Source organism: Castor canadensis, chromosome 6, assembly GCF_047511655.1.
Source record: "Castor canadensis chromosome 6, mCasCan1.hap1v2, whole genome shotgun sequence".
In the NCBI taxonomy this organism is placed as follows: Eukaryota; Metazoa; Chordata; class Mammalia; order Rodentia; family Castoridae; genus Castor; species Castor canadensis.
In genome coordinates, this window is record NC_133391.1 from 78,818,312 (window position 1) to 78,831,829 (window position 13,518).

Here is a 13,518-nt window from a genome sequence, read left to right on the forward strand (position 1 = left end):
TTGCTAGAGTGGAGCCACAGGAATTCCACTCTATAAGGAGTTCTTTGTTTTTTTGGTTCTATGTAGTTCAGGGTGGCCTCGTACTGGAGATCCCCCTGCCTCAGCCTCTGGAATGCTAGTATACAGACATATACCACCATACTGGGCTGAAGAGGTGGTTTTTAAAAAAAACCTGGAAAGTGTTACTCAACTTCCTATAAAAATTGGTTTATGCTTTCACTTTTTGGTTATTAAACAAGTTGATTAGAAAATAATCTTTAGGGCTGGCAGAGTGGCTCAAGTGGTAGAGTGCCTGAGTTCAAACACTAGTGCTGCCAAAAAAAATAAAGAGAAAACAATCTTCATTAATGATACAATATAAGAGAATGAGTAACACTATGGATAATGTCAAAATAATTTGGCTTTAGAATGGATTTTGAATGTACATTCGTAAATCTAACATCCTGGCAATTTATTTCAAACAAAAAGGAATATACACCATGAAGACCTTACACAAAAAGTACCAAAAGAGTTGTTTATCCATTTTTTTTCTATTCAACTTATTTCTGAACTGTCACTACAATCAACCACAACCTAGAAACATACTGCTCTTTTACCAAGTTATTTACCCTTCCTGCCTCAGAGCGTTTATGCACATGCTTGCTGGTCTTTTCTTTAAAACACTTAACCACTAACTCCTTTTCATCCCACACCAAACCATGAGTTATTTTGTCAAGGAAGACCTCTCTAACCTTCTTGACTAGATAACTCTTCCTAGTGTTGACTTGCAACTTTATGAACCTTTCATTTATAAATTGTAATCACATACTAGTTAGCTAATGTCTCCTCCACTAAATTATAAACTATGATAGTAACAATCATGCCCATTTTTTGCTCACCATTGTACATCTAATGCCTAAAACATTAGTGAATGAAAATGTTCACAAAGCAGGAATTGCATAACTCACATTTCAAATTTTCCTTCTCATAGTACAGAGGTCTGAGGGTTTTACTTTCTACTAGATAAGTAAGAGGGTAGAAAGTTTAAAAACTCATGTATTAAACTTGAATGTAAGACATTGGTTATCTGCATTTGAAAATGCATTATTACTAGAACATGGTGAGGAAATATTAAAGTCACTTTTCTTTTCCAATTTTTCTCCTTTTTGTCTTTTAAGTCTGGCAGTAAAACTCTTCAGCATAACTAGGTCCCATAAGTAATGGCAAAAACTAAACAAAGTTTTAAAAGTAACTGTTAATTTTATATATTTACAAAATTGTCATATATGTCAAAATATTTAAAATCATCGCCTGGCAAGCATAAGGCCCTGTGCTCAATCCCCAGTATGGCCAAAAAAAAAAAAAAAAAAAAAAAGGAAAAGAAAAATATCAGAAAGTATAGTCAACTCATCCCAAGTCATGTTTTAAAATTTAAGATACTAATAAAATTCTGGAAGTAAAAGGTCATGAAAAGCTATTTCATTTTCCTCCCTATAAATATGCATTCATTCCTTTGGTTTTCAAGAATACAATCATGGTTGATAAAATAATCTCACAACTTTATAATGTAATTATAGTATTTTATATTCCAAAATTAATAATGCAGTGGGGGGGTACAGCACATGCTTAGCATATGCAAAGCCCTATACTCAATATCACGCACCAAAAAAGAAAAAAAAAGAAAAATCACTGTTCAAGTTTATTGACTGTTCATGACTGTCTTATGAATTTTTAAGATTTCTATCATATCAAATAGTTAAAACTCACTTTAGGTTTCTACTGTTCATCTGTGCCTTTCCTCTTTTAAAAAAAAAAAAAAAACAATTAGTCTGGCTTGCTTTGTAATTTTGGTAGTCTTATTTTTTGTTTTGTTGTTTGCATTTTCAGACAGGGTCTTGCTATGTAGTCCAGTCTGTTCTTGAGTTTGTGATCCTTTTGCCTCCACCTCCCAAATGCTGGGATAGTAAGCCTGTGCCACCATGTCCCAGCTTTTAAGATTTTATGCACTAAAACATGTATAATTTTTATAAATGTTCCATGTATTAGAGAAAAGAATATATAGCACATTTGCTGGAAACAATGTTAGCTCTCTATAACAAACCTAATTTTTATATTTTCAACATTTGTTTTCACTTGTTTAATTTACCTTATTAGTTTCATAGAGAAGTATGTGAAAATAATTCTACCACTGCAGATGTAATTTCCCTTGTAATTTTGCAGTTTTAAAACATTTTTACTATTTTTATTAGCATACAGTTTTCTATTTTAATTGGAGGTAGACTGTTAGTTACTGATTAGTAACTGATTATTATTATATCAGTAGGGTTTTTACCCCCAGAATGCTTTTAATTTAAAATTCCATTTTCTCTAATCTTAATATTACCTAACCTTTTGCATCACTTTCTCAATGTTTCCCTTATTTTGCTTAAGGTTTTTTTTCTCTGCAAACAGCATTTAGATTTTGAATCTGAATCTAATTCAAGTTTCTGACCTTTACCAGTGGAGTTCAATAGCTTTATATTTGTTGTGATTACTTACATGCTTTTCTAAAAATTATTACTTTATCCTTATCTTAAACATAAAGACTCTAACATAACTTTCAAATACACTTTTTTTTTTTAGTGCTGGGGTTTGAACGCAGGACCTACACCTTGAGCCACTTCACCAGCCCCTTTTTTGTGGTGGGTTTTTTGGGCTAGGGTCTCGCCCAGGTGGCTTCAAACCATGATTCTCCTGATCTCTGCCTCCTGAGTAGTTAGGATTACAGGTGGGAGCCACTGGCACCCAGCTTAATATGTTCTTCTAAATTATGTATTATTGTTACCTAGAATTTTAACACTGTCTTTAGGAAGGGGGGGGCATTCTGGGGGCTGGGGGGTTACATTGGCGAGGCAAGCACTCTACCACTTGAGCCATTCCATCAGGTCTTTGGATCTCACTTTATGACCAAGTCGGTTTAGCCTATGATCCCATATGTGCTTCCAGATAACTAGGATGACAGGAAAGTGCCAGTGGGCCCAGCAGTGGGTTGAGATGAGGTCTGCTTGGGCTGGCCTAGAACAGAAATTCTCTTAATCTTTGACTCCCAAGTAGATAGAATTACAGACTTGAGTGACTGCACCTGGCTTAGTTTGCTTATTTTTCCTTTTGTGGAATAGCAATTAAGTATAGAATTCTATAATATATTATTTTGTCTTGGTATACTGAGAATATTAAATTGTCTTATGTGATTTGATGGTTATTCCTTTGTAGATAATATACCCTCCCCATTAGTTTTTAAGATTCCTTCCTTCTTCCCTCTTCTTTAGTTTCAGACAGGGTCCCAATGTATAGTCCAACCTGGCCTCCAAAGTGCAGATATTACAGGCATGTACCATCACATCAGGCTAGATAGTTTTCTTTATCATTAAAATTCTACAGGCTCATTTGTTCTCTTTAGCAATTGATACTTTTTAATCAAGGATTCATGTGTGCCTTCAATTTTGGAAAATTTTCCTTCATTCGCTCTTCAAAGAGAGAATGCCTCTTTCTCCCATTTCTATCTTCTCCTTTAGGAACTGCTATTAAATGCATGTAGCGCTTCAATTCCATCCTCTTTCCCTCTTGTTCGTTTACATATTTCATAATTTTCCTTTTCATATGTTCCATCACTTTGTGCCATACTGTGTTATTTCTAGTTTTATCATCTGATTCACTAAGTAATTCACTAATTTGTTAAACTGTATTTAATATACTTTATCATATATACTTATTCCTATCACTATTTTACTGCATATACACCTGTTCTTAAGTCCTTACTGGCTTTTTATTATCTTGCATGATTTTATGGCTATTGGTCACAGTTTAAAATAGCATGTTTAAAATTCTCAAGTCTCAAGTTTTATTTATTTATTTATTTAGAGACAGGGGCTCAACATGTAGCCCAGGCTGGCTTGGAACTCACGATCCTCCTCAGCCTCAGCCTCCCAATTATTGGGAATACAGGCATGTGTCACCATACCCAGCAAGATTAAAGTCAGATTGTAGTTCCTTCGGGTGTGTATTGTTTTGCTTTTTGTCTATATGCTTGTATTTTGACTATTTCTCTTGACATAGATTTGTTCTTAACCATTATAGTATTTTTAATTTGAGAAAGTTCATTTTATAAAGGAGGTACTTTGTTTTATTTTGTTTTGATCCACGAACATCCTTAGTCATCAGATAGTTCTGAAGTTGTATCAGCCAGCTCTTAGAGTTTGTTCAGAAGTAGATTTTTTTGTTGGCATCTTGAGGTTCTTGTTCCCTGGAGGTTATTTTCAGTTCTACTTCCTAATCAAAAAAATGGTGTCTTCCAAGGTTTTGGTTACACTACTGTCTTGGCTCTTCCCTCTATTAACAAAAATTAGGTAATTTCTTGGGCTGGCGGAATGGTAGAGTGCCTGCCTAGCAAGCGTGAGGCCCAGAGTTCAAACCCCAATACCACAAAAAAAAAAAGACAACCCAGTAAATTTGGCCAGGTGCCAGCAACTCATGCCTGTAATCCTAGCTTCTCAGGAGGCAGAGATCAGGAGGATCACAGTTCAAAGCCAGCCCAGGCAAACAGTTCCGTGAGACCCCATCTTGACAAACTCTTCACAAAAATAGGGCTAGTGGAATGGCTCAAAGTGAAGGCTCTGAGTTCAAGTCCCAGTATCAGGAAAACAAATTAGGTAATTTCTAACTGCACCCTTGTACAGGTGCTTGGAATTTTTGTTTTTGTTTTTTTTCTTTAATATTGGTTTACTGGTAGAGCAAAAAGATCCCAGTTTCTTGATTCATTCAAGTAGACTAGATCTATTGGTCTCCTACATGTGAGATGCATTCAGTGGTTCCTATTTCCCTGTGAAAGTTGAAATCCTAGCCCCACTGCCCATTTTTAAAACCTTAATTCTCCTTGGGACTATAGCTTCAGATGTGGATCTATGCTTCATTTCTAGTACACAGAAATCTTTTATCTTTTTTCTGGGAATAGCTATATATTTTTAGATCCATTTTTCTCCCATATTTTATTTTTAACTTCCACGTACCTGAAAGGTTTCTATGTACAGAGAGCAGACAGATTTCTAAATATACTAACACTAACTTACCTTCTTGAGTGGAAGTCATTTTTACTTATATTTAAACAAATTTGAGATAGCTGAAAAGAATTCATTCAATATAAAATAATTACAGAGAACCTAGCCTTTAAAAAAAAAAGGTGTGGAGGTTTTTAAATTTATTTTTTCATTTTACAGATAGTTTAGATGAAGAAAAAATAGTTTTCTGCACCTTTGAATTGTAAAATTTAAAAATAATTATATAGTAATCTCTCCCACTCCCATCACCTTTTTTTCTAATTTTATTTTTGAGCCAAGGTCTTGCTATGTATAAGGTTGGCTTTAAACTCACAATCCTGGGGGCAGGGGAGTAAGAGAGGGGGGTGGGGGGAAAGGGGGAGAAATGACCCAAACATTGTATGCACATATAAACAAAAGAAAAAAAAATTCACAATCCTTCTGCATCAGCCTCCCCAATAAGCTATATTACTCCTTAATAAAAAGTTAACATTTAAAAAGTGAGAGGTCGTATTTAAAGTTAATTAAGGTAAGCTAATCACTAATGGCTGAAATATAATGACAAGTGTATAACTGGTGTTAAGTTCCCTGAAAGCATATTCATGAAAAATACAAAGTTCTGGTTCTGATGAATGAGCATTATGAAAAAGATAGAATTTCTTACTACTTTGCTTCAAACAACAAAATTTAATTTTAAACTTTATTTTCTTTAAAATAAGTTGATTCCCTTAAAATTACAGCCACAGAACACCCAAGATACATATTTAAGGACTGTAGCTATAACACAGAGGCAGTTTGTTTTAGAGTTGGAGAGAGGCCATTGGCTAGGGAGAACAACCAGAATCAAGGAGAAGGGAGAGATTGTTTTATGCTATGTATGTACTAGAAGGTTCTGATACGTTCTCATGGGGTTATATTCTTCCAACCCACTACTGTATATCAATCACTATCTTTGTGATCTACTCTTCCTGATTATATTCACATTCCTCAGGAGAACTGAGATGGCAAAAAAGATTAAGAGGCACTCTCCGTAAAGCACTGTATATAAGTAGCAGTTTCTCTAAAAAATCAAAACAAAAGGAAAATCCAAGTTCAGTTCAGGTTTTTTTTTTTTCCCTTTTTTTTTTTGGTGGCAATGGGGTTTGAAATCAGGGCCTCACACATGGTAGGCACGCGCTCTACCACTTAAGCCACTCCACCAGCCCAGTTTTGGGTTAGGTACTTTCAAGTCAGAGTCTTAGGAACTATTTGCCAGAGCCTCCTGATCTCTATCTCCTGAGTAGCTAGGATAATGGGTGTGAGTCACCAGCATCCAGTTTATTGCAGTTTTGACTTAAAGAATGATTGGTTATATGAAAAAGGAACAGAACTCAACAACGATGCAGTAAAAATCTTTACAGGCTGCAATAATGTCTCAAAGTGTGGAATACAGGGAACTTGTCATTATAATCTCCTGAACTACCAATTCAAATGCAGACTGCCTATTTCAGATCTACTAAATCTGAACCTCTAAAAGTGAGGCCACAAACCTCATTGTTTAAAAAGAGCATATCAAATTTCGAAAGTTGCAGCTACAAAGAGATTTATAATCATATTTCCTTTAACAAATTCAGGAAGGAAGAACGTTATCTGAAATAACACTCAGCTTTACACTTCCTCCCCAATCCTCCCTTGGTGCTAGAACCCAGGGGTTCAATTAATGCTAGGCAAGTACTCTACCACTAAGCTACATCCCCCAGCCCCAACTTATACATTCTTGATAGGAGTCTGCAATATTAGTTAAACTGAGTGAAAATTCACACTTATTTTATGAAATAAATTTATTTACTCAGTTCAAAATAGAATGAATATAGCACTTATTCAACAAGCCAATAATGGTGATATTAATAGGCATTGTGATTAAGTGTGGATTGGTACTAAAAAATTTATTTTACTTTGGCCTAAATTAATTGTGATCCAATCACATTTTACCCTTAATTGCAAAAACTAAGAACTGTTCCTGAATTTAAACAAGTGTTTCTGGATTACAATGGATATTAAATGTTTCACTTTTAGAACTATCAAGTATAAATTTCATACATTTTTAAGAGAAAAGTAATATTTTTCATGAGTAAGTATATTAATTTCTCAAAAGTCAACTTCAAAATGAGATAATAGAACACATTGCTTTTTTTGAGACAGGGTCTTTCTATGTATCCTAGGCTGTCCTTGAACTCATGATCCTCCTGCCTCAGCCACCAAGCCTGACTGAAACAATTGGAAGAGAAAAATTTTAAATGTTAGTTTACAGAAATTAGGGCATGAACAATATAGCAAATTTCACTAAACTAATTAATTAGGCTTTTTGTATATTTGCTTGAGGATTATATAAAAATAACCCAATAGATCATCCTCAAGCTCAATAACAAAAATTTCAGATGTTGATGAATGAAGCACAATTTATAACTGAGACTTTCTTTTGGGGTATCTTAACTGTTCTAGTAAAGGAGCATGCAAAAGAACTATCTGAATAGGAAGACCTATTTTTGCCTAAGAAATTTTTTAAGGAATACCACATACAAACAATACCAAGAAAATGAACTTCTACTAAGTTAAATCACTTTTTATTGGGCTTCATAATCTTTATAATTGAAGAGGGTTTCCTTTGTCACCCAATAAGTTCTAGAACTTCTTGGCTGGAATTCAGATATCCAAAATTCTGGTTACCTATAACTTCTATTCTATATAGAAGCTTACAAGCATCAAAGGCTACCCTCACCTGATGCTTGGCCGGATCTATGCCCTCCAAAATAGTCTTCATGTCCTCCTGCTTGTCCTGTGAAAGGAAAAAGAAGAACTCACGGAACTTATTCCAAAAACGAAAACCACATTTGGCCATGAAGACCTTGTGAATGGTACTTCAGGTGCTGGGTTTTGTTAATTCAGGATCTTCAACTAAAAAGATCCTCATCTGTAGATACTATTATCTCAGGAGCAGAGTATAATTTTTTTCTTAAGGAGTAATGATAATGTGGTTTTCTTCTAATAAAACTTCAATATAGGACTTCTTATATAAAGAAGTGATTCTGCTGAATTATTTGCACTCATGCTTTGGTCTCAAAATACAACTAATGCCACAAAAGCAAGGGCAACATTTTAAACTATTTAACCAAGAATAATAAAGAGATTTGGGAATGTCAAAAGTTGGGAGAAAATATAGTAAGATAACTAAACAGTTATGCAGCTTTTTCCTCCACTATAAATAAAATTAGTGTTCTTCAGTCATCAACTAGAGTCAATGAAGTCTCCAAATAAAAGAAATGTGGACTAGAAAAGGCTTTACTTAGAATAACTCCAATCTCCTACCTGTGTGATGTGTTTACACTAAGGGTACGCATGCTCCTATGATACAGATTTAGTAAGAAAGTATTATGAGGCAGTTATGTGACTTGAAGAAGCTATCAAGGCTCACTTCCTCTCAACTAAAGCAAACCCCATTCAAATATAAATAATAAACACAAAGTATCCAACATGAAACCTATCAAAAATTCCCTACAAAAACAGAAATAGAATAAAATTTTAAAATTCCACATTCTTCCAAATAAGTTAAAGAGAAACGGACTCTTTAAATAAAGAGCTGAAATAAGTAGCTGAATAAAGTGATACAACAAGAGAAGATTTAAAAGTAAGTTAAAAAAGGAAAAGAGTATTTTTTAAACTAAATAAATGGCAAAAGTGGCTGGACAGATTATATTTCTAATTAAAGACTGATGTCAAGGAAAAATCTCGATTCACTGAGTCTACATAAAGAAGTTAAAATATTAAGAGAAAAAAGACTTAGAAAAATAGTGATTAGCTTTTTCTTTTGTTTGCGTGGCAGGGAAAGAGGGATGCTAGGGATTGAATGCAGGGCTTCATGCATGCTAGGCAAGTACTCTACTACTGAGCTACATCCCCAGCCCACGATTTAGCATTATAATGTCAGATTACTCTTCACTGGAATAGATTTAGTAAATTAATTATGTTTTAGGGATTAATAACTTTTATCCATTAGAATAATCCATAAAATATTTTAGAATAATCTAAATATCCTAACTCTTCATTACAAATGACTCACAAAACAATGTATTTAGGGTAATTTATAATACACCTAGTACACATAAATACTTTCTTTTTTGGGGTGGGACTGGGGCTTGAACTCAGGTCCTCACCTCTGCAAAGCAGGAGCTCTAACACTTGAGCCACACCTCCAACCCATTTTGCTCTGGTTATTTTGGAGGTGGGGTCTTGCAAACTATTTGCCCGGACTGGCTTTGAACTGCGATTCCCCACACACCTCACCCCTCATTTTCAACCTCCCAACTAGCTAGGATTACAGGCGTGAACCACAGGAGTCCAGTTAGTATATATAAATATTTTAAGAAAATAATTTATGTAATACCTATTACTTATCACCACGATTAGTAATGATCTACACATTCAAATTTCATTTTCTTCAAAAATTTCAATGGCACTTTATGTATCCATGGGCTAAGGAAGTACTCAAGGTCACCTAATCCGTATATTCTTCTAGACAGATAGATTAACATGTCATTTAGAAATCATAAAATTAGATTTCTTCAGCCAGGTCACTAAAGATCATCTATCTGGTCTAAGCTCCTTATAAAAAAGAAAAAGGGAGTTCAGGTGTGCTGGTACACCCCTGCAATTCCAGCATTCAGGAGGCTAAGACATGAGGATCAGGAGTTCAAGGCTAACCTGGGCTACATAGCAAGACTCAGATTAAAAAAATAAAAAATAAAAAGAATACGAGAAAGAAGAAGAAAAGAAGCCTCAAGAATTTAAGTGATTTGCCCAAGGGCACTTGGAAGAATCAAATAAAGAAACCATTTTTGTATCTCCTAAGGTAAGATATTAAGATATTAACATTAAGATATTAATATACCCATGATCCAATAATAATGTAATAATATGTTATATATAGTTAATATATAAAATTATATATTATAATATATATTATATAACAATGTAATAATGAGATATTAATACCACCTAGATATTAAGTGACTAGCCATTAGAGCCTTTAGAAACCCTGACTTGATACAATCATCTTTTATTAAAAAGAATTAACAATGAAATGGTTCGGCACAGAAACCTGGAAAAATTGACATTGAAGTAGGCCAAAATTAAAGCAAGCAAGACGAAGAGAAGCAGACAGTAGTGCTTTAAAGCCCAAATTATACTGTTAGACAGTTAACTATGTTAGTTCTTCACCTTGAACTTGAGAATTAATACTGAAGGATAGCTAGAGGTCTATGGTAAAAGAAGTTAAGTCATATGTGCTTTGGATGAAGAAAGCTATAAAGATGAGAATAACATGAAATATTAAAATTCTATTTTCTACTCTAAAGATCAGTAATTGTAGAAAATTGTCTGAAGTAACACAGGACACCAGAGCAGTGGCTTGAAGACTATGGGAATTAGCCAACTTTAGTTTTGAAAGGGTGTTTGTTGGTAAATAGCCAAGTAATTCAGTAAGTTTTGTAAGGACAAAGGTAATATGAAAAATCCTTTACAGAGAAACAAGATTAAGTGATTTCCAAAGGCTTTTCAAAAATATATTTTTACAATTCAGGATACTAATGTGTTTTAATAAAACTTTTCTTATAATGGGGTTTACGCTATATGATAACTGTAATCACAACAAATACTAAAAATAAACCTGAGCCGAATAAACAAAGAATCCATGCAGAAAAAAAAAAAAACATAAAGGAATAATTTTCATTTTAATATAAAATAATTCTATTTCCACTAATAAAAGATAAACTTAGAAGGAAGATAGGGATTTTGTCATTTATTCAGGGATCTCTACTTACAAGGTAAATTCTATGCTTACAGAGTAGTAAAAATGATTCTGCATGATAAAGGGAGAGACTTAAAAAATTCTAAAATTAATACAGCTTTTTATTTCATTTAATATTTTTAATTTCAAAAAGGATATTCAAAGTAGCCTATATAAGTATAGTAAACTAGTCCAAAAGTTTTAAATAATGGGCTATTATTGAAATTTCTGCAACTATTAATAGGACAAGATTAAATTATCAATGAGCCAAAATATAATCTATATTCCTAAATATAATAGATATTTAATGTGCTTCCAACTAGAAATATGTATTAAAATTTTAATTTAAAACATTATAGGTCTAGAGAAAAATGAAGTTTCAAATAACAATCTTAAAATACAATTAGAACATGCACATATTGTGAAGATCTACCTGAAAATGTTCAAGTATGTCATCAGTTCTGACTATGAATTTTTAATAAGTATTAAGAAAATTTCAGGACTTCTTTTAAAACTAAGTTCTACATTATGCCTACTACATGTTTATAATGAAAAGTCCAGAATCTTCTGTTTCATCTCAGGAAACAATACAAAAAGCCAAATTGTTGCATTAAAATATTTTCTTTCTTTTTTTCTTTTTTTTGAGGCAAGACTGGAGTTTGAACTTAGGGCCTCGGACTTGCTAAGTAGAGAGCCTACCACTTAAGCCATGCCACAAATTCACATTAAAATATTTTCAAACCTTGATTAATATCTTAACTCATTCTGATACAGAATATTTTAAAGAATAGGCCAACAGGTCAATTTTATTTCTACAGTGCTCGGAATCGAACCCAGGGCCTTGAGCATACTAGACAAGTACTCTACTCCTGAGCTAAACACTTCCTGTTTTTGACAATGCAGAGAAAAAAAAAAAACACAAAGAAATTTTCTTTTCTTTGGTCCATAATAAAGCCCGAAAGATTCATTTCCAGGTCTTAAATATCAAAACTATCGTACTTTTTCATACTGAAGAACCATTATTGCTTTTCCTTACCAGAGAAAGTTCAATATTAAAAACTGAGATATCTCCCCACAGATAGCAAAATCATGAAACAGGCAATATCAATGTTTTTTAAAGTTAAAATCAATTATGAAATAATGCAAAAGAAAAAAATTACTATGCACATGACATTATTAAATCGAACAGTATTTTCAAAAGCAAGTCAAAAACTGAATAAGTGAATGATTATGGCTCACCAATTTGATGGAAGTATTTTGGAAGGGTAATGATATCAAGACTATCAATATAGAAACATTATTATAGAATATGTTTATAAAAAATAGAAAACAACTATATTGCACTATGACTATAATTACATACAACTATGAATGTGAAAACAGATTGAATTCAAACCACAGTCCTACCAAAAAGAAAAAATAAAAATATTTCATAATAAATTTTTAACTCAGTCAAAATGAGAGTAAGGTTTTACTGTACAGTAGAGCACATTTACCCAATAGTTTCCCTCTTTCCATATAAGATTTTCAAAAGAACTCTGAACAAACAGGTTAAGAGAATGACTTTGTTACAAAAAGGTGGAAGAAGGAGAGACAATCTACCTTTGGCTATAGTATCTAAGGTTTTATAATCAATCCTATTTATTTCAAGTGATGAAATACTTCAATTCCTAATTCTTATAGATGATCCAAAGCAACTCTTAAAAAAGGGGAAAAGACATAAAAGAATGCAGAAGACTGAGATCTACTTATCTGGGATAATTCTCACTAAAAAAAAAAAAGTACCTCTCAGAAATTTTAAACGATAGAACAGATCCTGATTAATAAGAATGAATGCTAGTGAGCATTATAATTCTAAGTATACAGTAGAAAAGTTAATAGCATAATCATATTAAATAACTTTAGGCAATTACTTCCCAACAATGTTCTCAAGTATCTATTTGGGAATGTCTGTTATTGGAAATAATTTAAAAGGCAATATTTGCAGCTTATTCAAAGTAACTGAAACCAGTAAGGTCAATTCTCTACATACATAGCTATGTATGTCTCACACAGATTTTAAGAAATAGATAAGAAAATTCTGCCACTTGCAAAGCAGGCACTCTATGGCTTGAGCTACACTTTCAATCCATTTTGCTCTGGTTATTTTGTTAATATTACTACTTCTTTTTTTTTTTCCTTTTGGTGGTGCTGGGGTTTAAACTCGAGGCCTCATATTTGCTAGGCAGGCACCGTACTACTTGAGCCACTGCACCAGCCCTTGCTCTGGTTATTTTGGAGATGGGGCTTCACAAACTATTTGCCCAGGCTGGCCTCAAACCATGATCCTCCTGATCTCAGTCTTCCAAGTAGCTAGGTTTATAGGTATGAGCCACTGGTGCCTGGCTTGTGTTGCTTATTTTAGAGGTATGATCTCTATTTATACCTTTGCCAGCCTGGACAGCAATCCTCCTCCTATTTTTGTTACCTTGCATAGCTAGGGAAGACAGGTGCATGCCACTGTACCCAGCCATTGAAATGGGGTCTCATGAGCTTTGTGCCATGTTGGCCTTCAATCATAATCCTCTCCTCAATCTCTACCTCCCAAGTAGCCAGGATTACAGGCTTAAGCCACTGAGCCTAGCCAAGAAACTCATAAGGCAGTTT

At 33.6% G+C, this 13,518-nt stretch overlaps 1 protein-coding gene across 14 annotated transcripts in view; it reads right to left on the reverse strand.

The window, feature by feature from the left end:
- Ankhd1 (ankyrin repeat and KH domain containing 1) overlaps positions 1–13,518 on the reverse strand; it is a 112,769-nt gene that overhangs the window by 56,249 nt on the left and 43,002 nt on the right. For 7 of the 14 annotated variants that reach the window (XM_074076860.1, XM_074076855.1, XM_074076859.1 and 4 more), the window contains exon 11: positions 7,810–7,866. The exons of 6 other annotated variants lie outside the window; for them this stretch is intronic. In XM_074076860.1, coding sequence (XP_073932961.1) covers positions 7,810–7,866 — 57 coding nt within the window. Of the gene's footprint in view, positions 1–7,777; positions 7,867–13,518 lie in introns of those variants that run through there. One more of the 14 variants, XM_074076863.1, reaches the window with a different exon arrangement.